The following is a 27,816-nucleotide window of genomic DNA, read 5'->3' on the forward strand; positions in this document are numbered from 1 at the left end:
GGTTTGACAGGAGCGATTTCTCATAAACCCATGCTGATATGGAGTTAAACAGTTATTCTCATTGAGATAATCCAGAATAACATCCCTCAGAAACCCTTCAAATATTTTACCAACAATAGAGGTTAGACTTACTGGCCTATAATTTCCAGGTTCACTTTTAGAGCCCTTTTTGAATATTGGCACCACATTTGCTATGCGCCAGTCCTGCGGAACAGATCCTGTCGCTATAGAGTCCCTAAAAATAAGAAATAATGGTTTATCTATTACATTACTTAGTTCCCTTAGTACTCGTGGGTGTATGCCATCCGGACCCGGAGATTTATCTATTTTAATCTTATTTAGCCGATTTCGCACCTCTTCTTGGGTTAGATTGGTGACCCTTAATATAGGGTTTTCATTGTTTCTTGGGATTTCACCTAGCATTTCATTTTCCACAGTGAATACCGTGGAGAAGAAGGTGTTTAATATGTTAGCTTTTTCCTCGTCATTTACAACCATTCTTTCCTCACTATTTTTTAAGGGGCCTACATTTTCAGTTTTTATTCTTTTACTATTGATATAGTTGAAGAACAGTTTGGGATTAGTTTTACTCTCCTTAGCAATGTGCTTCTCTGTTTCCTTTTTGGCAGCTTTAATTAGTTTTTTAGATAAAGTATTTTTCTCCCTATAGTTTTTTAGAGCTCCAATGGTGCCATCCTGCTTTAGTAGTGCAAATTCTTTCTTTTTACTGTTAATTGCCTGTCTTACTTCTTTGTTTAGCCACATTGGGTTTTTCCTATTTCTAGTCCTTTTATTCCCACAAGGTATAAACCGCTTACACTGCCTATTTAGGATGTTCTTAAACATTTCCCATTTATTATCTGTATTCTTATTTCTGAGGATATTGTCCCAGTCTACCAGATTAAGGGCATCTCTAAGCTGGTCAAACTTTGCCTTCCTAAAGTTCAGTGTTTTTGTGACTCCCTGACAAGTCCCCCTAGTGAAAGACAGGTGAAACTGTACAATATTGTGGTCGCTATTTCCTAGATGCCCAACCACCTGCAGATTTGTTATTCTGTCAGGTCTATTAGATAGTATTAGGTCTAAAAGTGCTGCTCCTCTGGTTGGATTCTGCACCAATTGTGAAAGATAATTTTTCTTGGTTATTAGCAGAAACCTGTTGCCTTTATGGGTTTCACAGGTTTCTGTTTCCCAGTTAATATCCGGGTAGTTAAAGTCCCCCATAACCAGGACCTCATTATGGGTTGCAGCTTCATCTATCTGCTTTAGAAGTAGACTTTCCATGGTTTCTGTTATATTTAGGGGTTTGTAACAGACCCCAATGAGAATTTTGTTACCATTTTTCCCTCCATGAATTTCGACCCATATGGACTCGACATCCTCATTTCCTTCGCTAATATCCTCCCTTAAAGTGGACTTTAGACAAGACTTTACATAGAGACAAACCCCTCCTCCTCTCCGATTTTTACGATCCTTTCTAAACAGACTGTAACCCTGTAAGTTAACTGCTCAGTCATAGCTTTCATCTAACCATGTCTCGGTTATTCCCACTATGTCAAAGTTATCTGTAGATATTTCTGCTTCTAGTTCTTCCATCTTGTTTGTCAGGCTTCTGGCGTTTGCGAGCATGCAGTTTAGAGGATTTTGTTTTGTTCCAATCTCCTCACTGTGGATTGCTTTAGAAATGTTCTTACCTCCCATCTGAGTATGTTTTCCTGGGTCTTCTTTGTTCAAGTCTAATGTTTTTCTTCCCGTCCCCTCTTCTTCTAGTTTAACGCCCTCCTGATAAGTGTAGCGAGTCTTCTGGCGAATGTGTGTTTCCCAGGTTTGTTGAGGTGTAGTCCATCTCTGGCGAGGAGTCCATCGTACCAGTAATTCACACCATGGTCCAGGAATCCGAATCCTTGTTGTCTGCACCATCGTCTTAGCCAGTTGTTTGCATCAAGGATCCTGTTCCATCTCCTGGTGCCATGCCCGTCTACTGGAAGGATAGAAGAAAAAACTACCTGTGCATCCAGTTCCTTTACTTTCTTCCCCAACTCTTCAAAGTCTTTGCAGATTGTCGGTAGGTCCTTCCTTGCCGTGTCATTGGTGCCAACATGTATCAGAAGAAATGGGTGGACGTCCTTGGAGCTGAAGAGCTTTGGTATCCTATCGGTCACATCCTTGATCATCGCACCTGGAAGGCAGCATACTTCTCTTGCAGTTATGTCCGGTCTGCAGATGGCTGCTTCTGTGCCTCTCAGTAGTGAGTCTCCCACCACCACCACTCTTCGTTGCTTCTTGGCTGTACTTTTTGCTGTCACTTGTTGCTGTGTGCCCTTTTCTTTTTTGCTTGCTGGTATTGCTTCATCCTTAGGTGTGCCATCTTCATCCTCTACAAAGATTTGATATCGGTTCTTCAGTTGTGTGGTTGGTGATTTCTCCATGGTCTTCTTGCTTCTTTTGGTCACATGCTTCCACTCATCTGCTTTTGGAGGTTCTCTGACACTTTTTTCACCTTCTGTGACCAGTAGAGATGCTTCTGTTCTGTCTAGAAAGTCTTCATTCTCTTTGATGAGTTTCAAAGTTGCTATTCTTTCTTCCAGACCCCGCACCTTTTCTTCTAAAAGGGCCACTAGTCTACACTTCTGACAGGTGAAATTTGATTCTTCTTCTGGTCGGTCTGTGAACATGTAGCACATGCTGCAGCTCACCATGTAGGTTGTCACATCTGCCATGTTGCTCCTAGATCCTGCTGACTTGCTGTGTGTTTTCCTTCTTGTGTAATCTACTCAGCCAAGCTCTCTTGCAATAATATCCTACAGGCAAAAATTCGGCGATGCTTTCCAAGCAGCTGGTCCCGGCTGTACCCAACGATCTTCTAGCTTAGGGAGACATCGCTTTTCCCAGAAGGCACCTGGAATATGCAAATTAGCCTCCTCAAGCTTGAATCCCTGGTTTGGCGATGCTTTCCAAGCAGCTGGTCCCGGCTGTACCCAACGATCTTCTAGCTTAGGGAGACTTCGCTTTTCCCAGAAGGCACCTGGAATATGCAAATTAGCCTCCTCAAGCTTGAATCCCTGGTTTGGCGATGCTTTCCAAGCAGCTGGTCCCGGCTGTACCCAACGATCTTCTAGCTTAGGTAGCACCTTGAATGTGACCTACTCAGAAAGAAAAAGAATCTGCAAAGCCACTCTCCAGATCTCCAGATTTGGCAGAGGGTCCATGCCATCTCACCCTGTGAAATGCAGATGGTGGCTTGTAATAGTTGTCACTACCGTCTGCATTTTAGAAAGTGACACTCCTGGTATCCACAGGCACAAGGAGATCTGTAATTGTCACTCATGCATTGAAGTCATTGATGGCAAGTAGCACCTTGGATTTTATCGAATAGGTATCTAATAAAGCGTTTGATTAAAGCCTTATTCACACTGCAGTGCTTTTGGTCAGTATTTCATTGCTAAATACCAGTTTTATAGTTTGAAAAAAACACCCAGCTCCATCATCTTCAAACTTTCTCCACCAGTTCTATATTCTCTATCGCTGTATTAGATATAATCCACAATGACCAACAATGACCCTTGAGGTCCCATCCAACTCTATCGTTCGAAGATTCTATGTGATTTCTTGTGATGAAGGCATCCAGACCTTTTTTAAATGAGTTGCTTCTCCAAGACACAGAACAGACTTGAATCTTTACTTCATAGTTTTTCTTTTTTTGCAGTCTCCATTCCGGATTTATGCTTACATATACTGATGAAGCACTAGCCCGATACTGACGTGTGAATAAAACCTAATTTGCAGGAACTTTCAGTATACACATACACTCTGTCTCTTAAAAAGTGGACTTATTACTTATCCTACTCCCAAAACATTAAGTTACGTTTACTGAGCACTGGTGAAAAATCAATAGGGCTCCCTGCTGTCACCAGTCATTCATAGAATAGGTTGCCTTACATGGCAATGCTACCAAACCTCTGCACCCTTGTAGTAATGCTTCTGTACTGACTTTATTATAATCAAGTGATGCATTCACCAAGTCTCCTGGCTTCAGAGCTGACATCTCACAGTTTTTCTTGTTGGCTCAATTTCTAAACAGAACTTTCCCTTTTGATGTCTTCTCGATACTAAAAGCAGTTAGGGTAAAATTGTCTATCGCATGTTGGGCTGTGCGACCATCCATGGATATGCCCCCCCAGACCATAACTGACCCACCATCTTACTAATCATGGCAGTATATTGTTCACCACAGCACCTCCACAATCTTTGACATGGGCTCAATGTGAACCCGTACTCATCTGTGAAAAGAACAAGGAATCAAAGGAGGACGTGATAATTCTGGTGTTCTCTGGAAAATCCTAATCAAATTGCACGTTACTATGTTGTGAGCACAATTCCCACTACAGGACATTGGACCCTCGTGCCACCCTCATAGAGTCTATTTCTGACAGTTTGGTCAGCAACGTGCACCTCCACAGGCATTTTGTAGGGCTCTGGCAGTTCTCCTCCTGTACCTTCTCACATGAAGGAGGAAATATCGGTCTTGTTGCTGGGTTGGTGCCCTTCCAAGTCTTAGTCTGTCTCCCCTCTGGTAACAGTCGTGCCGTGGTATCTGCTCTTGAGAGTGTCCTGGGAGAGACTGCAAACCTTCTTACGATAGCACATATGCATAGTGGTGCCATCTTGGAGTAGCTGGATGACCCTTTCAACTTGAATAAGCTGCAGGTATCTCTTCATGGTACCACTACTGAAAAGGTGGCCAACAAATTGGAAAAGTCGAGAAGAATCAGTCAAAAAGGATGAGGAGAGAATAGTTGTCTGTGGCCACATTAGCAAAAGATTCCTCTTTGGGGGTCATCTTGCTGTTGCCTCTTGAGGGCGCTGGTTATCACAATCACTTCTCCTTCCTAACTGGACAGATTGAGATCCCTATTGGGGCTATACTGTGATGTGCACGTGTTCCTGCAGGTTTTTTGAGCAGTATATATATTTTATAGCAGAATGACACTATTTAGCATCATTTGATGCCATTTTAACAAACGATTTCTTAAATGTGAAATCTACGCTGAAGACGATATTGTTCCTGTTGAAAAATTAAGCCTTAAACGTGCGCGTATATCCAGTGTGATAACTGGGTGACATGTGTGAAATACTTGACATTCCCCTTAGAGATGCTCCTTACTGCACTTAACATGGGTGTTAAACATTAGTATTTATAGCCGGGCGTTTTGGTGACCACTCCATCTTTTTCCAATATTGTCTGGAATGTGTTTATTACATGCAAGTATTCCAGGGAATTTATGGCTTTGCTTTCGAGAGGAAATTGCTTATTTTTCGGTTCTGGCTCTGTTTACAGAAGAGAAAAAAATATCAGCGTAGAAAATGAAGAGACAAACAAAAATGCATGTAAAGACGGACTGTCTGCCTCGGGTGCAGAGAAAGTATAGCACGGGTCATTAATTTCGGTTCTTGAGTCAGTGTTAACTATTAGTGTAATCCAGGAAATATACTGTTATATATTGTATATTGTTCTTTTTAAACTATTAATGGGTAAAATACTGTCATATATAGCGCCCTCACAGGCAGAAAGATGTACTACACCCACGTTAGGCCCATTCAGCGTTGGTAGAATGAAGGTTAATTTTACAGTAATAAATACCTTAAGTTTTGTGGCAACTATAATACAGAAGTGAATAATATGTAGCAAAAGGAGTGTTACTAAAGAATAAAGCCGAAAAATTACTACCAGAATACCCCATCATTCCCAATTGGTACAGTTTACCGAAAATTCACAAGCATGCTACCAAACCGCCAGGGCGCCCTATAATATCAGGGATTGGTTCCTTAACGGAACCCTTGTCCAAATTTCTCGACTGGTTACTTAAACCATTACTATCAAAAATTCCATCCTTTATAAAAGACTCCGGAGACTTTCTCTTGGCCTTACAATCTATCGACTGGCAACCAACTTTCTCCCTCGTCTCAATAGATATCGTCAGTTTGTATACGAGAATTCCTCAAAATAAGGGCATTGAAGCTATTCAAGCAATTCTATCTAACACGAACAAAGATCAAGACTTTATTGATTTCATTACCGAAAGTTTAGAGTTCGTATTATCACACAATGCCTTTAGATTTCTCGACAAATGGTTCATTCAACACACAGGAACCGCGATGGGGACGCCCGTCGCATGTGTATTTGCCAACTTGTTCCTTGCGGTGTTCGAGGAAAAATATATTACCTCTGTTACCAATCAATATTTACAGCATATACGAACATATCTAAGATTTGCTGACGATATCTTTATGGTATGGGATGGATCAAAAACAGACTTTGATAATTTTGTGCATTATCTCAACACCATTAATAAGGAGAATATGAAATTTACAGCCTGTTTTGGGGGTAATACACTCGACTTTCTAGACGTTAAAATAGATATAATTGAGGGTAAAATTAATACATGCGTGCATAAAAAATCAAATGCAACAAATAATTTGCTTCACTATAACAGCGCCCACCCATACCATACGAAAAATGCTATACCATATAGCCAAATGGTTCGATATAGAAAAATCACCAACAACGAAGCATTATTTAAAGAACAAATATCAAAGCTAAAAACCAACTTTCAAAATAGAAATTACCCCTCTAAGATTCTCACAAATGCAGAAAATAGAGTGACAAAACTCACACAACAGAATTTATTAAAAAAACGCAGAAAGTCGGAATGTCCCCCAAAAGAAAAATCAGGAAAATTTGCATTTACATTCACACATAGTCCCATGGATAAAGAAATCCACGCGGCCATTAATAAAAACTGGCATATTTTACAAAAAGACAGAGACCTATCTACTTTATTAACACACCATCCCATCTTTGCCTACAAACGTACAAAAAACCTAGGTGATCTTCTTGTAAAAAATCGTCTCACTGTGAAAAATAACAGTAATTGGTTAAAAAAATCACAACCTACTGGAAATTATAAATGTGGCCACTGTAAATTCTGCCACCTAAGATTCCTTAAAAATCCTATCCACATAGGTCCCATACATCATACAGTCCGCCAATTTATCACATGTAAATCCCAATATGTAGTCTATATAATTACCTGTCCTTGCCAATTTTTCTATATCGGCAAAACCATACGCCCAATGTTCCATAGATTTAGGGAACATTATAACTCAATGTCCTCAGAAAAAGGCTGTCCACGCTTTATAAAACATATGAAAGAAACGCATAATGCGGATCCAAACGTTCTGCGATTCGCAGGCTTAGAATTAGTAGATAACCCACCTAATGGCGGTGATCGTAAAAAACTCCTTCTACAACGCGAGGCCAGATGGATCATTGAAACCAACGCACAGGGACCAATTGGGTTAAACGATAAATTGGACATGACTATTTTTCTATAGTAATGTTTAATCTTATACAGACTTGTGATTCTATAAGGATTTATCCTGTATTATCCTGTAGGAAGTAATGTTCAATTGAACCTGTAAAAAGTGCATATTAATGTTTTGTGGTTGCTTTTAAGTAATTATTTTAATCACTCACCTGATCACAGTTAGTCGTCTAGCGTCCTATATAGGAAATGACGTTACTAATTCCCACACATGGACCCGTAGAAGCGCACACGCGCGAAACGGCCGTCGTCCCCCTGTCTCCCTCCCGCACCCTGCTCACTACCAGCCGCCTTCTCAACTCTCGTCTGTTCATGTATATATTTGAATAAAGGACTACATTTGACAGCAGCATCGGGGTGAGTGCCACTTTCATTTTCTTTTTGTTGGAATCAAGACGATATCTCTTATAGTTGAGCACCACCCACTAAGCTGCGATCTTGGATTATATGCCGTAGCGATCCCATATTAAAATCTTACGGCTTAAAAAGCTGAGAAGTGCCTTATGAATGTCTAGTTGCCTTCCCACCTTCTCGTTTTGCATAGCATGAATAATAATAATAATTTTTATTTCTATAGCGCCAGCATATTCCACATCACTTTAGAATTCAGAAGGAGCATGTACATATAATATCACACATTACTGATAAACACATAGTTCGACGCATATAAAGAGGAGTGAGGGCCCTGCTCGAAAGCTTACATTCAGTGAGGAAATAAGGGGGAAACAAAAGGTTAAAATAAAGTGCTTGTCATGTATGGTACAGCCATCCACATAAAAAATAGGGGCATTCAAATAACACTGCATAAACCAGTCACCAGCCAGTATATGTTCACATACAAAGTGCTACTGAGTGCATGGAAGAGAGACCAGGGGATAGTTGGCTAGAATAGTAAGGTAAGGTGATAGGACAGTCTAAAGAAATGTGTTTTTAGGGCACGCTTGAAACTGTGCATACTGAGAATAAACCTGATTGTCTGAGGTGGTGCATTCCAGAAAACTGGTGCAGCATGAGAGAAATCCTAGAGACAGGAGAAGGAGGTTCAGATTATATAGGACTAGCTATTGAACCCGTTCTACGCCCGGGTGGCGAGCATTTATATTGGTATATGGTCCCCATCCTGTCATGTGCTGCTCCATCCTGCATCCCCATCCTGTCATGTGCTGCTCCATCCTGCGCCCCCATTCTGTCATGTGCTGCTCCATCCTGCGCCCCCATTCTGTCATGTGCTGCTCCATCCTGCATCCCCATCCTGTCATGTGCTGCTCCATCCTGCATCCCCATCCTGTCATGTGCTGCTCCCATCCTGCGCCCCCGTTCTGTCATGTGCTGCTCCCATCCTGCGCCTCCATTCTGTCATTTGCTGCTCCCATCCTGTCATGTGCTGCTCCCATCCTGCGCCCCCGTTCTGTCATGTGCTGCTCCCATCCTGCGCCCCCGTTCTGTCATGTGCTGCTCCCATCCTGCGCCCCCATTCTGACATGTGCTGCTCCCATCCTGCGCCCGTTCTGTCATGTGCTGCTGCCATCCTGCGCCCGTTCTGTCATGTGCTGCTCCCATCCTGCGCCCGTTCTGTCATGTGCTGCTGCCATCCTGCGCCCGTTCTGTCATGTGCTGCTCCCATCCTGCGCCCGTTCTGTCATGTGCTGCTCCCATCCTGCGCCCGTTCTGTCATGTGCTGCTGCAATCCTGCGCCCGTTCTGTCATGTGCTGCTGCCATCCTGCGCCCGTTCTGTCATGTGCTGCTGCCATCCTGCGCCCGTTCTGTCATGTGCTGCTGCCATCCTGCGCCCGTTCTGTCATGTGCTGCTCCCATCCTGCGCCCGTTCTGTCATGTGCTGCTCCCATCCTGCGCCCGTTCTGTCATGTGCTGCAGCCATCCTGCGCCCGTTCTGTCATGTGCTGCTGCCATCCTGCGCCCGTTCTGTCATGTGCTGCTGCCATCCTGCGCCCGTTCTGTCATGTGCTGCTGCCATCCTGCGCCCGTTCTGTCATGTGCTGCTCCCATCCTGCGCCACCATTGTATGATATGCCCCCCATAAAGACGCTCCAGTGTGTATGCCCCCGTATGCTGCTGCCATATAAAAAAAAAAATACCATACTCACCTATCGTCCGGCTCCACTGCAGGTGTGTCTTCAAGAAAATGGCGCCGGAAAGCGCGGACTGCGCAGGCGCCGATTCCGGCAGCAGGAATCGGCGCCTGCGCAGTCCGCGCTTTCCGGCGCCATTTTCTTGAAGACACTCCGGCTCCTCTGCCTGTGACTGGTAAGTCAGAGGGCGGCGCCGGCGCGCATTAAGCGCGTCATCGCGCCCTCTGAACTGTCACAGCAGAGGAGCCGGGAGACGGAGCCGCACACAGCGCTGGAACGGGGAAAGGTGAATATACTTACCCTCCTGGCGGTCCCTGACTCTCCGGTGGAGATCGCGGTATGCGTTCAGTGTTTACGCATACCGCGATCTGCTGGGAGCGTCACTCTGTGGGGGCCAGACTGCTCCGGCGCTTGCGCCTGCGCAGTCTATAAAGGCTTCGGACAGAGTGACGCTCCCAGCGTTATATTATAGACTAGCTATTGAACCCGTTCTACGCCCGGGTGGCGAGCATTTATATTGGTATATGGTCTCCATCCTGGTATGTGCTGCTCCATCCTGCGTCCCCATCCTGTCATGTGCTGCTCCATCCTGCGTCCCCATCCTGTCATGCGCTGCTCCCATCCTGCGTCCCCATCCTGTGATGCGCTGCTCCCATCCTGCGTCCCCATCCTGTCATGTGCTGCTCCATCCTGCATCCCCATCCTGTCATGTGCTGCTCCATCCTGCGTCCCCATCCTGTCATGCGCTGCTCCATCCTGCGTCCCCATCCTGTCATGTGCTGCTCCATCCTGCGCCTCCATTCTGTCATGTGCTGCTCCCATCCTGCGTCCCCATCCTGTCATGCGCTGATCCCATCCTGCGTCCCCATCCTGTGATGCGCTGCTCCCATCCTGTGATGCGCTGCTCCATCCTACGTCCCCATCCTGTCATGTGCTGCTCCATCCTGTGCCTCCATTCTGTCATGTGCTGCTCCCATCCTGCGTCCCCATCCTGTCATGTGCTGCTCCATCCTGCGTCCCCATCCTGTCATGTGCTGCTCCCATCCTGCGTCCCCATCCTGTCATGCGCTGCTCCCATCCTGCGTCCCCATCCTGTCATGCGCTGCTCCCATCCTGCGTCCCCATCCTGTCATGCGCTGCTCCCATCCTGCGTCCCCATCCTGTCATGCGCTGCTCCCATCCTGCGTCCCCATCCTGTCATGTGCTGCACCCATCCTGCGTCCCCATCCTTATGTGCTGCTCCATCCTGCGTCCCCATCCTGTCATGTGCTGCTCCATCCTGCGTCCCCATCCTGTCATGTGCTGCTCCATCCTGTGTCCCCATCCTGTCATGTGCTGCTCCATCCTGCGTCCTCATCCTGTCATGTGCTGCTCCATCCTGCGTCCCCATCCTGTTATGTGCTGCTCCCATCCTGCGTCCCCATCCTTATGTGCTGCTCCATCCTGCGTCCCCATCCTTATGTGCTGCTCCATCCTGCGTCCCCATCCTTATGTGCTGCTCCATCCTGCGTCCCCATCCTTATGTGCTGCTCCATCCTGCGTCCCCATCCTTATGTGCTGCTCCATCCTGCGTCCCCATCCTTATGTGCTGCTCCATCCTGCGTCCCCATCCTTATGTGCTGCTCCATCCTGCGTCCCCATCCTTATGTGCTGCTCCATCCTGCGTCCCCATCCTTATGTGCTGCTCCATCCTGCGTCCCCATCCTTATGTGCTGCTCCATCCTGCGTCCCCATCCTTATGTGCTGCTCCATCCTGCGTCCCCATCCTTATGTGCTGCTCCATCCTGCGTCCCCATCCTTATGTGCTGCTCCATCCTGCGTCCCCATCCTTATGTGCTGCTCCATCCTGCGTCCCCATACTGCCTCTGACCCTCTCGGCGCCGAGTGCTGGGGGGCCTGAGCAGGCGGGGACACCGGCGCGCTGTGGGGGTCAGGTGCCGGTATCGCCGCCAGCTCAGACCCCCCAGCACTTACTATACTCACCTGTCTGTCCCGTTCCAGCGCTGCGCGCCGCCATGTTCCCGGTCTCCTGGCTGTGACTGTTCAGTCAGAGGGCGGCGCATGCGCGCATTAAGCGCGTCATCGCGCCCTCTGAACTGAAGGTCACAGGCCGAAGACCGGGAAGATGGCGGCGCTCAGCGGTGGAACGCAGGACAGGTGAATATGGCCGATACTCACCCTCCTGGCGGTCCCTGCTTCTCTGTTGGAGATCGCGGTGTGCGTTCAGTGTGAACGCACACCGCGATCTCCCGGGAGCGTCACTCTGTGAGGCCCAGACTGCGCCGGCGCTTGCGCCTGCGCAGTCTATAAAGGCTTCGGACAGAGTGACGCTCCCAGCGTTATATTATAGATATTACTCTTAGGTCATTGGCAGAGCAGAGAGGACAGATAGGGTGGTAGACAGAGAATAGGGAGGAGATATAGGGTGTTGGAGTGATAAGTTTATTTCTAGCAACCAAAATTAATCTACAGAGGAACAAAAAAGCCTAGAAAAAAATTACGTGTTTATCAAATTGCATGAACTATAGGAAAAGCATTCATCGTAATTTTGTATAAGTTACTGTTTTACTATTTGGAAACCTATATCTGTGTCCCTGGAATTACACTTTTTTAAAGAGGAGTATATATAATAAATAAGGGAGTATTTTGGTAAATGGGTGCAAAGACGTTGGCTATATAAGATGGGCAAATTGTTTCTCATCTTGTGATAAAATGCGCATGTCCTAACCAAACTATAGGAGTATTCCAGTCAACAACAATGATCACCTATCCACTGGATTAGTATTGATTATTGGATTAGTGTTGATCCAGAAACAGGGAATTGAGTCATCTGCTCTCCCCCATCACAATATTGCGTCCAGGAGGAGCAGCTCTCTGCACATGCACCTTGTCCCTCTATTCAAAGTCTATTATATGGATTTAGACTAAAGGCCCCCCTTAAACATTAGACTAATGTCAACTGAATCTGCCGATATCAACAGGTTCAATCTAATGTCTAATATGTTTGGGGGCACTGGCCGACTGCTGATAGGGAGAGATGTTAATCACACATGTCCGATTTTGGCTTGACAATCAAATTGTTTTCCCTGAGGAAAGCCGCCGGGCCAACATATCAGTCGGCATCTTTCTCATAGAGAGCACAGGAGCACTTGGCCGAACAAGCGCTCCTGTGTATGGGAGAGTTGGCTGAGATGGCTGTTGGTTGATTGACCAGCAGGAGCACCTTTCCGACGACAACAATCTAATGTGTATGGTTGGCTTTAGAATGAAGCAATAGCGCTCATATGCCACCAGCTGCTCCATTCAGCTCTTCTTGGCTGCAGAAAAATAGTAGAGGAAACAAGCACCCCATTCTGGTGATCTCTGGGACCAACACCAATCCAACAATTTCACCGTATCTAGTAGTCCGGAATAACTTTTGGAGCCCTTTATCTTTTAGATAGTCAAGGACACCAAACCCTGCATTTTTCTCCCAATGAAACAAATAAAGACAAACGTATTGCACAGTTTGGAACAAAAAGAATAAAGTATCGGACAAAAGGCTTGTTTCATTTTATATACAGGATTTTATTTGGCCTACAAAGACAGACTGTTGTTATTTTATCTATTCTTATCTGGGAAGTTCTGTAAATTTAGAATAATGTAGAAGGAATAAGATGGAAGGTGTAATGTCTAGATAAATACTGATCCTGCCATACAGGTGATTCCGGCAATATATCCTCTTATCCTCTTGAGCCTACAAGGCAGATGACTTCATTCAGGCCTGACAATCGTTCGGCTCCAGGGAAGAGTCATTAATAGCTGACTTGCACATTATTAACATTGTTGTGGAACATTTTCTGGATGGAAAAGTATATCGGAAATAGATGTCATCTTTGTCTATTTGCCAAGACAAGTACAAAATCCTTTACGATATTGGTTCAGGTTGTCTTATACCAATTCATCTCAGGAAGGCTCATCATATATTCATGTTCACACACCTAATAATTCCCAAACTTCTCTGGGGCATTCCCATAATTAAGTTATTGTTAAAGTGTTCTACAAAATCGCCTTAGTACTTAGGTGGAGAATGATTTAGTGGTCTTTGCCATTTCCTTAATTCTACCTGTATTGTTATATTATTAGCTTGGTTCTGTTCATTTTTCTTTCTATATTTTCTTTTTATGTCAGAAATATAACTTAGATTTAATGCGTATGTTTTTTAATAATGAGATAAAAATAATTTCCAGATGGATAAAATAATTTACTTCCGCAGTCTGTGTGTGTTTCTCTGCTGGCGTTCTCCTATTACAGTATTTATTTCTCAACCACAGCTGGATTCTATATGAAAAACCACATTTCGAAGGTCGTGCACATGTCCTTGAAGAAGGGGAAGCTGTGTTACGACACCTCTGGGACTCTCCGAAAATCAATGATAAGCAAGATAAAATCACCATAGGTTCAGTGAGGAGAGTGGTGAAGGTATGTACAGTAATTGTGCAGTGGCACACCACTCGTTTCAGGCCAGATTGACAGTCTAATAGGTATAGTCATCAGAGCAGCAATTAGGTTATGGCTAGTAAGCGTGATAACTTTTGTGATAATCAATTATTAAAGAAAAAGATGAAAAAAAAAATATTGCTTAGAAGTAGATGCTTCGAAATGACACATGCGGACACCAGTGGAGTTACTGCTAAACTACAAAAAGACTGGTGATGTTTATGGGGGATTCAGAAAAAATAGCTGTTGGCCAAAAGAGATGCCTGTTCAAGAACTAGATTATATTTCTAGTCAACTATAGACTACACTCTAACAGAGATTAATTTGTCTAAATTTAATAGGTCCTAATGACAAGTAATTGGCTCCAAATGGGTTTGTCTTCTACTAGACCATTGGTGGCCTGTTGTACTACCCTTTATTGTGTAGGACTATGGTCAACCGCAGGATCTTCTAAAACTCTAGTGGATCAAGTCAGATTCATATTTATCTCTTAATCAGATATATTTGTAAAGTAATCTTTACATCTGTATCTGTCTGCGTCTGGGCCCTGGGGTGTAGATAAGTGGACTAATGGGACAAGTGCCCAAGGCTCTGGTTATGCAGGGGACACTTTTCTTTGGCCGGGGTTGTAAGGAACAGGAATTAAGGCTGCACACTGAACCTTTTTGCTGTGAGTAAGAGGAGTCTTCAGGGATTTTTCAAATGTTAGAGTAGGGAATGTTATACATGAAGAAATAAGCATTACTTGTTACCTGATTTCCCCGCTGCACTTCGAAAACATTTTGGTGTTCACCAGCAAATATCAGAATTGATACCATATTGTACATTGTTCACATGACCTCTGTAACCAATTATTAACCTCAGAGGTCATGTGCCTTACATGCAAAAGTCACTAATTTGCAGCGGTGGTCCATTGAATGATGGAGCGTCATTACTTCTAGTACCATCAGGGGCAATTGAAGTATAGGTCCTTGGGGCTTCATTGAGTAATGTGTATATTTTAATTTTTTTACCATTCCCTACTCTTTGCACTATGATGAAAACTTGCAGAAATTCCCTTTCAGGACATGGCCTGCTGAATACCTATGTAACCCTAAAAAAAAACAGAGAAAAAAAAAATTATCTTACTTCATGATACAATACTTCTGTGATACGACTTCTTTATAAAGAGTTATTTTTTGCTATAAGCAATGTGTGATGCTAGTGACTACTCAGGAACAAACTGGGAGGCAAAATGTCCTGGGGGGATTAGAGCAAAGGGTCTAGGCAAACGGATGGTCAGACAACAAACAGAGCACAAGAATACAGGGCAAAACACCACTGAGTAAATACTGCGATTGGAAGAGATGTGGGAGTGACAGCTTAGCTAGCTAGCTGGGTAATCAATTAGAACAGGGAGCACCTGAAGGAAGCTCAGCAGTCAGCACCTCTCAGTCTCAGATTGGACGGCTGAGCTGTCTATCAAAATATCAACAGCTCAGTATGCCCCTGCCCTAGACTGGACGACTGAACTGTCACTCACTGCGTCCAAGACACACTGAGCAAAAGAATTGTGACACAATGGTTGTAAAGGAAAAAACTATGTGTATATAGAGTTAGATGGAGCATGATATCATTTTTTTGTTAGATTTGTATTGAATGTGACAGAAAATAAAAGTTCTTTATAAAATTGGAGTCATATAGAGGTAAATTATAGGGCTAATACGCCTCTGTGGGAACCCCATTATGGCTATGAACCAACAAATTCATAATACAGCCATGTCCATGAGCTCTTACTCTTCGAATTGTTGGGAATTAATTGTAAAGTGTCAACATTTGGTATGTCAAAGAGAGGAAAACTGTGTCCAATGCTTGTCCCATATATACAAAGTGCAAACAACCTGCCGGCCAGCAGGCAACACCAATAGAAGACCATACAATCCAAATGGTACATTCGATAAATTTTATTATTTTAATGAAGAATTTTATACTGAGTCACGTGTTTTAGAGACTATATCTGTATCCTACAGACTTCAGCTAACTCTTTGTATGATCCTTGGCTTCCACTTCCTCTGGAGGCTTCCATGAATGGGAGTGAGCTTGGAGGACTATTCGTGGCCACTACACTTCTGGCGCACCGCAACCCCTTCAGCCAGCTAATTGGTGGGGGTGCTGGGTATTGGACCCCCAGTGATCTGATATAGATGACCTTTCCTAAGGATAGATCATCACTATTCGAGTCTCAGAAAAAACATTTAGGTATATAGGAAGGAGATTTGTGTCTATACAGTAACACAATAAATGGTTGTAAATAGCAATAAGTAGTAAAGCCAAGCTACTGTCAGGTCTGACGAGAAATGTCAATCAATGTTGAGTCTACAAGGCTTAGATATGATGGTCCACAGTAAGTTGACTCCTATCTATTAGTATATTTCTCTCTGCACAAGTCTCACTAAGCAGAGGAAATATATATTGCCATAAAGCATCTCCAATCACTAATACTCACTAATGTCAGAGATATCACCTTCAAAGACGGATAGTACAGAGGAGAATTGCTCTGTCATGATCTGGTAATTCAGTACCACAATGGACATAGGAGTCAGAGCACATACAGTGACCTGACAATAACCCAAAAACATAGAACGAGCTCTGAGACGTGGAAACTCTGCTGACCGCAATCCCTAATCCTCTCCAACCACACTAGAGGCAGCCGTGGATTGCGCCTAACGCTCCCTATGCAACTCGGCACAGCCTGAGAAACTAGCTAGCCTGAAGATAGAAAATAAGCCTACCTTGCCTCAGAGAAATACCCCAAAGGAAAAGGCAGCCCCCACATATAATGACTGTGAGTTAAGATGAAAAGACAAACGTAGAGATGAAATAGATTGAGCAAAGTGAGGCCCGACTTTCTGAACAGAGCGAGGATAGGAAAGGTAACTTTGCGGTCAACACAAAACCCTACAAACAACCACGCAAAGGGGGCAAAAAGACCCTCCGTACCGAACTAACGGCACGGAGGTACACCCTCTGCGTCCCAGAGCTTCCAGCAAGCACGAGAAAACAAATAAGCAAGCTGGACAGAAAAAAACAGCAAACAAAAAGCAAAAGCGGAACTTAGCTATGCAGAGCAGCAGGCCACAGGAACGATCCAGGAGGAAACAGGTCCAATACTAGAACATTGACTGGAGGTCAGGATCAAAGCACTAGGTGGAGTTAAATAGAGCAGCACCTAACGACTTTACCACATCACCTAAGGAAGGAAACTCAGAAGCCGCAGTACCACTTTCCTCCACCAACGGAAGCTCACAGAGAGAATCAGCCGAAGTACCACTTGTGACCACAGGAGGGAGCTCTGCCACAGAATTCACAACAGTACCCCCCCCTTGAGGAGGGGTCACCGAACCCTCACCAGAGCCCCCAGGATGACCAGGATGAGCCATATGAAAGGCACGAACAAGATCGGGAGCATGGACATCAGAGGCAAAGACCCAGGAATTATCTTCCTGAGCATAACCCTTCCACTTAACCAGATACTGGAGATTCCGTCTTGAAACACGAGAATCCAAAATCTTCTCCACAATATACTCCAACTCCCCCTCCACCAAAACCGGGGCAGGAGGATCAACAGATGGAACCATAGGTGCCACGTATCTCCGCAACAATGACCTATGGAATACGTTATGTATGGAAAAAGAATCTGGAAGGGTCAGACGAAAAGACACAGGATTAAGAACCTCAGAAATCCTATACGGACCAATGAAACGAGGTTTAAACTTAGGAGAGGAAACCTTCATAGGAATATGATGAGAAGATAACCAAACCAAATCCCCAACACGAAGTCGGGGACCCACACAGCATCTGCGATTAGCGAAACGTTGAGCCTTCTCCTGGGACAAGGTCAAATTGTCCACTACATGAGTCCAAATCTGCTGCAACCTGTCCACCACAGTATCCACACCAGGACAGTCCGAAGACTCAACCTGCCCTGAAGAGAAACGAGGATGGAACCCAGAGTTGCAGAAAAACGGCGAAACCAAGGTAGCCGAGCTGGCCCGATTATTAAGGGCGAACTCAGCCAAAGGCAAAGAGGACACCCAGTCATCCTGATCAGCAGAAACAAAACATCTCAGATATGTTTCCAAGGTCTGATTGGTTCGTTCGGTCTGGCCATTAGTCTGAGGATTGAAAGCCGAGGAAAAAGACAAGTCAATGCCCATCCTACCACAAAAGGCTCGCCAAAACCTCGAAACAAACTGGGAACCTCTGTCAGAAACGATATTCTCTGGAATGCCATGTAAACGAACCACATGCTGGAAGAACAATGGCACCAAATCAGAGGAGGAAGGTAATTTAGACAAGGGTACCAAATGGACCATCTTAGAGAAGCGATCACAGACCACCCAAATGACTGACATCTTTTGAGAGACGGGAAGATCTGAAATAAAATCCATAGAGATATGTGTCCAAGGCCTCTTCGGGACCGGCAAGGGCAAAAGCAACCCACTGGCACGAGAACAGCAGGGCTTAGCCCGAGCACAAATCCCACAGGACTGCACAAAAGTACGCACATCCCGCGATAGAGATGGCCACCAAAAGGATCTAGCCACTAACTCTCTGGTACCAAAGATTCCAGGATGACCAGCCAACACCGAACAATGAACCTCAGAGATAACTTTATTCGTCCACCTATCAGGGACAAACAGTTTCTCCGCTGGGCAACGATCAGGTTTATTAGCCTGAAATTTTTGCAGCACCCGCCGCAAATCAGCGGAGATGGCAGACACAATTACTCCCTCTTTGAGGATACCCGCCGGCTCAGATAAACCCGGAGAGTCGGGCACAAAACTCCTAGACAGAGCATCCGCCTTCACATTTTTAGAGCCCGGAAGGTACGAAATCACAAAGTCAAAACGGGCAAAAAAACAGCGACCAACGAGCCTGTCTAGGATTCAACCGCTTGGCAGACTCGAGATAAGTCAAGTTCTTATGATCAGTCAAGACCACCACACGATGCTTAGCTCCTTCAAGCCAATGACGCCACTCCTCGAATGCCCACTTCATGGCCAGCAACCCTCGATTACCCACATCATAATTTCGCTCAGCAGGCGAAAACTTCCTGGAAAAGAAGGCGCATGGTTTCATCACCGAGCAATCAGAACTTCTCTTCGACAAAACAGCCCCTGCTCCAATCTCAGAAGCATCAACCTCGACCTGGAATGGAAGCAAAACATCTGGTTGACACAACACAGGGGCAGAAGAAAAACGACGCTTCAACTCTTGAAAAGCTTCCACAGCAGCAGAAGACCAATTGACCACATCAGCACCCTTCTTGGTTAAATCGGTCAATGGTTTAGCAATACTAGAAAAATTGCAGATGAAGCGACGATAAAAATTAGCAAAGCCCAGAAACTTTTGCAGACTTTTCAGAGATGTCGGCTGAGTCCAATCATGGATGGCTTGGACCTAAACAGGGTCCATCTCGATAGTAGAAGGGGAAAAGATGAACCCCAAAAATGAAACCTTCTGAACACCAAAGAGACACTTTGATCCCTTCACAAACAAAGAATTAGCACGTAGGACCTGGAACACCGTTCTGACCTGCTTCACATGAGACTCCCAATCATCCGAAAAGATCAAAATGTCATCCAAGTACACAATCAGGAATTTATCCAGGTACTCTCGGAAGATGTCATGCATAAAGGACTGAAACACTGATGGAGCACTGGCAAGTCCGAATGGCATTACTAGATACTCAAAATGGCCCTCGGGCGTATTAAATGCAGTTTTCCATTCATCGCCTTGCTTAATACGCACAAGATTATACGCACCACGAAGATCTATCTTGGTGAACCAACTAGCCCCCTTAATCCGAGCAAACAAATCAGATAACAACGGCAAGGGGTACTGAAATTTAACCGTGATCTTATTTAGAAGGCGGTAATCTATACAAGGTCTCAGTGAACCATCCTTCTTGGCTACAAAAAAGAACCCTGCTCCTAATGGCGACGATGACGGGCGAATATGCCCCTTCTCCAAGGACTCCTTCACATAACTCCGCATAGCGGCGTGCTCAGGCACAGATAAATTAAACAGTCGACCTTTTGGGAATTTACTACCAGGAATCAAATCGATAGCACAATCACAATCTCTATGCGGAGGTAGGGTATCGGACTTGGGCTCATCAAATACATCCCGGTAATCAGACAAGAACTCTGGAACCTCAGAAGGGGTGGATGACGAAATAGTCAGAAATGGGACATCACCATGTACCCCCTGACAACCCCAGCTGGACACAGACATGGATTTCCAGTCTAATACTGGATTATGGACTTGTAGCCATGGCAACCCCAACACGACCACATCATGCAGATTATGCAACACCAGAAAGCGAATAACCTCCTGATGTGCAGGAGCCATGCACATGGTCAGCTGGGTCCAGTACTGAGGCTTATTCTTGGCCAAAGGCGTAGCATCAATTCCTCTCAATGGAATAGGACACTGCAAGGGCTCCAAGAAAAACCCACAACGCCTAGCATACTCCAAGTCCATCAAATTCAGGGCAGCGCCTGAATCCACAAATGCCATGACAGAATACGATGACAAGGAGCAGATCAAGGTAACGGACAGAAGAAATTTTGACTGTACCGTACCAATGGTGGCAGACCTAGCGAACCACTTAGTGCGCTTAGGACAATCAGAGATAGCATGAGTGGAATCACCACAGTAGAAACACAGCCCATTCAGATGTCTGTGTTCTTGCCGTTCAACTCTGGTCAAAGTCCTATCGCACTGCATAGGCTCAGGTTTAAGCTCAGGTAATACCGCCAAATGGTGCACAGATTTACGCTCTCGCAAGCGTCGACCGATCTGAATGGCCAAAGACATAGACTCATTCAGACCAGCAGGCATAGGAAATCCCACCATGACATCCTTAAGGGCTTCAGAGAGACCTTTTCTGAAAATAGCTGCGAGCGCACCTTCATTCCATTGAGTGAGTACGGACCACTTTCTAAATTTCTGACAATATACCTCTATCTCATCCTGACCCTGACACAGAGCCAGCAAATTTTTCTCTGCCTGATCCACTGAATTAGGCTCATCGAACAGCAATCCGAGCGCCAGGAAAAACGCATCAACATTACTCAATGCACGATCTCCTGGCGCAAGGGAAAATGCCCAGTCTTGAGGGTCGCCACGCAAAAAAGAAATAATAATTCTCACTTGTTGAACTGGGTCACCAGAGGAGCGAGGTTTCAAGGCCAGAAACAGTTTGCAATTATTTTTGAAATTCACAAACTTGTCTCTGTCACCATAAAACAAATCAGGAATAGGAATTCTTGGTTCTAACATAGGCTTCTGAACCACCAAATCTTGAATCTTTTGTACATTTATAACGAGATTATCCATTGAAGAGCACAGACCCTGAATGTCCATGTCCACACCTGTGTCCTGAACCACCCAAATGTCTAGGGGAAAAAAAAAAAAAAAGCAAAACACAGTGCAGAGAAAAAAAAATGGTCTCAGAACTTCTTTTTTCCCTCTATTGAGAATCATTAGTACTTTTGGCCTCCAGTACTGTCATGATCTGGTAATTCAGTACCACAATGGACATAGGAGTCAGAGCACATACAGTGACCTGACAATAACCCAAAAACATAGAACGAGCTCTGAGACGTGGAAACTCTGCTGACCGCAATCCCTAATCCTCTCCAACCACACTAGAGGCAGCCGTGGATTGCGCCTAACGCTCCCTATGCAACTAGGCACAGCCTGAGAAACTAGCTAGCCTGAAGATAGAAAACAAGCCTACCTTGCCTCAGAGAAATACCCCAAAGGAAAAGGCAGCCCCCACATATAATGACTGTGAGTTAAGATGAAAAGACAAACGTAGAGATGAAATAGATTGAGCAAAGTGAGGCCCGACTTTCTGAACAGAGCGAGGATAGGAAAGGTAACTTTGCGGTCAACACAAAACCCTACAAACAACCACGCAAAGGGGGCAAAAAGACCCTCCGTACCGAACTAACGGCACGGAGGTACACCCTCTGCGTCCCAGAGCTTCCAGCAAGCACGAGAAAACAAATAAGCAAGCTGGACAGAAAAAAACAGCAAACAAAAAGCAAAAGCGGAACTTAGCTATGCAGAGCAGCAGGCCACAGGAACGATCCAGGAGGAAACAGGTCCAATACTAGAACATTGACTGGAGGCCAGGATCAAAGCACTAGGTGGAGTTAAATAGAGCAGCACCTAACGACTTTACCACATCACCTAAGGAAGGAAACTCAGAAGCCGCAGTACCACTTTCCTCCACCAACGGAAGCTCACAGAGAGAATCAGCCGAAGTACCACTTGTGACCACAGGAGGGAGCTCTGCCACAGAATTCACAACATTGCTCCCGGTCACCGCGCTGTATTACTCCAGCAATGGTTGGTCTCCTCTGAGGTTCGGCTCAATGTCACTATGTAAATGTGCAAAATTAATCATCACAATCAGAGGTGTGGAGCTTGGATGTTGGTAGAATACCCTTGTGGTGCAGGTTAATAGTTCCACCACATTAATTTGTTTCAAATAGAGCTCTCCAGCCTCATTGAATCATCGGCGGGATGTAAAAAACCTTCATTAGTGAATAATTGGTGTTTGCGCTCCCTCAGCTATCTCCATATTGGCTTATTTTCCTTAATTTATGCATACATTGAGCTTTCTCATATATGTTATGTAACGTGCGGTCTATTGCGATCTAATATAGACCTTTGTTGTTCATTTACTGTAGGATTATCTTCCCGAGGTGGTCATATCCTCCCTGCAGGACCCGTCTGATACTATTTACATACGTACAGAAGTTCCTTCCTTAGAAAATTTGGTTGGCAGACACCCTCGTTCTTTAGAAGTTAATTCAGGAGTGTAAGTATTGCTTGTTCCAATATTTTATTTATTGCTGTTTCATTATTATCGATATTACCCATCATTTCTATAGCGGAAAAAATATTCTGTGGTAAAACACAGAACATATATCTATTAACAAACAGATTGTCATCAAACTCAAGTAAATTGGTGCGTTTAAAGAAAAACGTGCTGAAAAATCTTTTCTCTGAACTTTGGATTGTGATGTCCCTCTATTATTCCTTCTGGAGCTGCATGAACTCATGAAGTAGTATATGATACCATTCCCTCCTAGACAGTCTGATAGTGCCCAATTAGAGGAGACAATGTCAATCAATGTCAAATAGGTAAGGTTTCTCCTTGTGGAGAGTGACAAACCAGGTCTGGCATGCCAGTATGAAGAGACTTAAATGCCTTGCAAGCTCCTCTGGGAAATTAAATATGCAAATTGTCTCTTGAGAGAGGAAAAGAAATTGAACTCTAGTGCCACCAATTGGAAATAGCAATCCTATAACACACACTGTTGACAATTGGAATGTCTCACCAATACTACAATACATGTAAGTAAGGACCAAAATAGTTACAAATGAATAAAATAAACCTATTATTGTATATGTAAGAAAAAACCATACATACTGTATATCCAAAATAAAAGAGACATAGAAGTATTGTTGGGTGAAACCCCCATAATGTAAATAAATGGTATCAGTCATAGCTGCACTTAGTATCAAATACACATGCAAAAGGAGAGTAATACGGTAAGAGAGCATGCAGTGGAATAAAGTACAAACTATAATAGCAGCAAAGTACAATGCCGAATTGTGAACCCACCAAACACACCCAACGTGCATTTCACAAGATTCATACCCCTGATGAAGCATTCGTGAAACGCGCGTCGGGTGTATTTGGAGGATAGGTCATTGCACTTTGCTGCTACTTATAGTGTGTAGTCTTTTCTACCTCACCTGCTTTTAGGACATTACTGTCTTCTTGGCACTGCAATCTAAACAACATTCTATGTGTGTTTGATGATGTACGTACTAATTTATTACCTCTCTTGGTTGTACGCATTTTTGTAAGTTTCCTTGAATTATTTCTCGGTTGTGCGATTTTTTTCCATTATGTGGAATTCCCTATTGGTTCGCCCAACAACATGTCTTTGTCTCTATTGTTTTGGATATACATATGTTTTTTATCTTTTATTTAATAAGTTGTATTTTATGTGTAACTATTTTGGTTTTCACTTGTACAGTTGTATTATTCGTGTCTGTATTTTGGGACCTCCTACTCTATCCTGGGTTACAATCTTTGGTTTTGAGCAGAAGAATGGCAGTGCCCCGTTTTATTCATACATTTCTAGACAACTAATTTTGCCACAGGGGGTCTGCCAGTGTGAACCAGTGCTTTTTAACGGATCTCCACTTTAGAGACCCTCATCTAAGACATCCATATTCCCTAATAGGGTATGTGGAAAGGATGAGACAATCCCTTTAAAGGGCTAAAGGGCACCTGTCACGTGAAAAAAATCATCCTGCAGATATGGAGTTAATCTGCAGGTTAATAGCCTTCTGAAACTGTGCAGCGCCCGCACTTAGTACCCCACTGCCAGGAGAAAATGAACTTTATTCCTCTCAGTAGCATTCGGCGTTCAGTCACCGCTCTGTGTATAGAGAGCGGTATCTGCGCCTCCAGCACTGACTGACAACAGCTCAGCATTGGGGCCGGCTCTCAGTCAGTGCTGGGGGCACAGTTACAGCCATCACACTCTACAAACTAGTGGCTGAAACTGTGCTGGCACCAGCAAAACAACAGCCATCACACACAATGTCTGCTGACCACCCTAAAGCCAACATATTGACATCTCCGAGCGGGAAAAGCAATAAAATACAGATAATCAAAAGGATATGTCTGCCAGTTATTGCAATCAATCTGTCTCCACATCTATCATCCTTATATGTAACGAGTATTGTGTTTCATAATACTCTATATAACCATTAAGGTTTGATGATTACGTTGACATCAAGCCTTTACTTTGTGAACTGACGCAAGAATCCATCCATCAAAGGGAGTGATTGTAGGCAGCTATAATCGTCTTTTATTACACTTTGTCTATTTTTATTTTAATTGTAGATACAGAAAAATAGTTCTATAGATGTGTGGGGTGTGGTTCTATAAGATATAAGTATACATTATCTTTCTACAGCTGGCTGGCATACACAGAACCTCAGTATAGTGGCACAGTCACCGCATTGGAAGAAGGTTGTAAACTTTGCCAAATTCAGGACAGTGGCTTAAAATCTATGAGGCCCTTGAAAATGGTGAGAAGTCATTTTGCTTATATTAATTTTGCTGGGATAATCATTATCATAAGCACTGTATTTATATTTTATAAAGTTGAGCTGTTCATGGAAATCTAACAGTACTTCATAGAGATTCGTGGAAAGACTTTTTACAATCCAGTCTGCTCAGCGGGTCCCAGAGGTTCCCTGGCCTTCACTCTTTAACCCCATATACAATGGCCTGGATTTACAACTGGGACCTTTGGGTTGTGTCCATGGAGTAGCTGCTGAGTATCAAGACTGGCACTTTGTATGCCAGACTTGATGAGGAGTGCGCTGGAGTAAGATGCGCCAAATTCGTTGAGAGTTGTGAGTGAATTTGGCGCATCTCTCAGCTGCCGTATGCCACTGCAAGAAATGTTCTCCACCTTTGTGGCATCAACTATGACACACTTGTCAGGCACTCCTTCTCCCAGCCTTGCCCCAGCCTCTTTTCAAAAACTACAAGTTGGTCAAAAACTTTGTGATTTTTTAAACAACTTTATGCTAAAATTCTAATGAAAACTGTTCGATGAATAGGGGCCATAATGCCCCTCAAGGGTATTAAATGTCCCTCTTTCGATAATCCAGATAAAATTTCAAGTCTTCCTAAGATCTAGCTTTGTAACCCAGTGGGCTCCCAACAGCTGGTTAAAGAGATCAAATATGAGTGGCAGAGGGTAAAGGTTTTTTTTATAGTAATTTTATTAAGTTTCATCAAAGGCATAAAACACTTTTAAAAGTAGGAACATTTTTGCTTATTGTGAAGTTACTGTAAAATTTTGTGACACTTGTGATTTTCACGCTAATTTCAATCAGTTTTGGATGCCCTTCTTGAAAAGTATAATGTTACAGGTTATATATAATAGATTCCTTGATAGGGCGTTGATCCAAGGAACTAGTCTGATTGCCGTATGTGGAGTCGGGAAGGAAGTTTTTCCTCAATGTGGAGCTTACTCTTTGCCACATGGTTTTTTTTTGCCTACTTCTGGATCAACATGTTAGGGCATGTTAGGTTAGGCTATGGGTTGAACTAGATGGTCTTAAAGTCTTCCTTCAACCTTAAAAAACTATGTTACTATAATGGGCAGAGCCAAGGAGGAGACAGGGCAGAACATCGTTACACCCACCCATCAAGTGCGCCTATAGAGGTGGTCATCTTGGACAGGCACATATCTGATATCCAAACTCTCCACATTAGAAGCAAAGCCCTAATTCTTGCCTCTTGGGGCCTTGTTGTTGATGGGAGTCACCCGAATCTATGTGGCCACCTCACTAGGTATAATGTCAGTAGGTATAGTGGATATACGACTTAGGAGGAGGTACAAAGAGAGTGGAACAGTCTTACCTGCAGACATGCAGCCGCCTGTTAATATGGACTGCCAACAACATGGCTGTTTTATGGAAAACTGGAGGAGAAAACTACATGTCATTGATTTGATCAGAAAGTCCAGTATGGAAATGATGGCAAAAAAACGGGTTGTTCCACGGAGCATTCATTGCACAGTGCCTAAACTCAGTACAACACTCTTCAGCATTACGTCGCCCTTGGTATAAGGAAACTGTGTTATCTAGTTTATCCTCTTAATATATTGCAGTCATCATATTATACAGCACTGTGTTCTTACAATTGCTCATTTTACCTTTCTCCCCAGTTAATTATTCTCTTTGCTCTGTGTAACAGGAAGTCTCTTTTCCCTATATGACTCATTCCCCTCTTCAGCTCCTGACCCAGCTGCACATCTTCCCCCTGCCAGGGACTTTTGCAATGATGACTCATCACTTGTGCAGAGAAAATTGACCTACTTTTTCTACATAGAACTTAGAAGGATTCAGCTCCTCAATTTTTAATCACGTGATTTCATAGACCTAAAGGAAAAGAGAAGAATTAACTGGGTATAAAGGCAAAATGAGCAATTGTAAATACATAGTGTTATATAATATGATTGTAATATATTAAGATGATAAAGACTTTGATGGGAGCGCTTCTTTAACTCAGACAAGGCTCAGAAAGCAGAGAATACCAGGAGAAACAACCTGGGGTCAGTATACACTGATAAAAGACAACTCCCAGATTATAAGAGTTTAAATAGTGTGTGGTGCTGCTCCATAGATCACAGCAGGAAGCTAATTACACCTACTGACTGAGGCCAGTGTTATACATCCGTGTTTTACGGGCTGAGTATGGAGTACTGAGCAATGATTGGCTGCAGGTCTCTTGACCCAAACTTGATCAGCTCATAGGCATATATGGGTGGCACCACAAGTCCCAACCGCACCAATACTGGACTATGCCTGTATTGATGACTTTTGCTAATAGTCTTTAATAAGCAGACTAAACATTTAGTATATTCAGCTCCTATGCTGACCTATGTATCTCCATGGTAACAGACTCCAAACAAACCTACTAATATGCAGAAATCTCCAAAATTTACAGATAGTTTATGTAGCTGTACCAGAACTGAATTTGTCAGATGTCAGACAGCTGTTTCGCTTTAACGTACACATTCTGCTCGCTGGATAAGTAGTTATATATCTTACTTTTGTATTATCGCTCATGGGTAGCCTTCCTCAGACGAGCTCTGGATTGATTCTTTCCTATTATTACATTGCGTGCAGTCTGGAATATCGATTCTCCAGTATACGGTTTCATCACTAAAATACTGAAAGTCTGTGATGTCAT

General features: G+C 43.9%; 1 protein-coding gene across 1 annotated transcript in view; it reads left to right on the forward strand.

Annotated features, from left to right (window-relative positions):
* The window catches only part of CRYBG3 (crystallin beta-gamma domain containing 3), a 273,103-nt gene that overhangs the window by 145,584 nt on the left and 99,703 nt on the right, over positions 1-27,816 (forward strand). Inside the window, exons 7-9 of the mRNA XM_069760996.1 lie at positions 13,790-13,937; positions 22,706-22,836; positions 25,019-25,133. Of these exons, the coding sequence (XP_069617097.1) occupies positions 13,790-13,937; positions 22,706-22,836; positions 25,019-25,133 (394 nt within the window). The remainder of the gene's footprint in view (positions 1-13,789; positions 13,938-22,705; positions 22,837-25,018; positions 25,134-27,816) is intronic.

Source organism: Ranitomeya imitator, chromosome 3 (genome assembly GCF_032444005.1).
Source record: "Ranitomeya imitator isolate aRanImi1 chromosome 3, aRanImi1.pri, whole genome shotgun sequence".
NCBI lineage: Eukaryota > Metazoa > Chordata > Amphibia > Anura > Dendrobatidae > Ranitomeya > Ranitomeya imitator.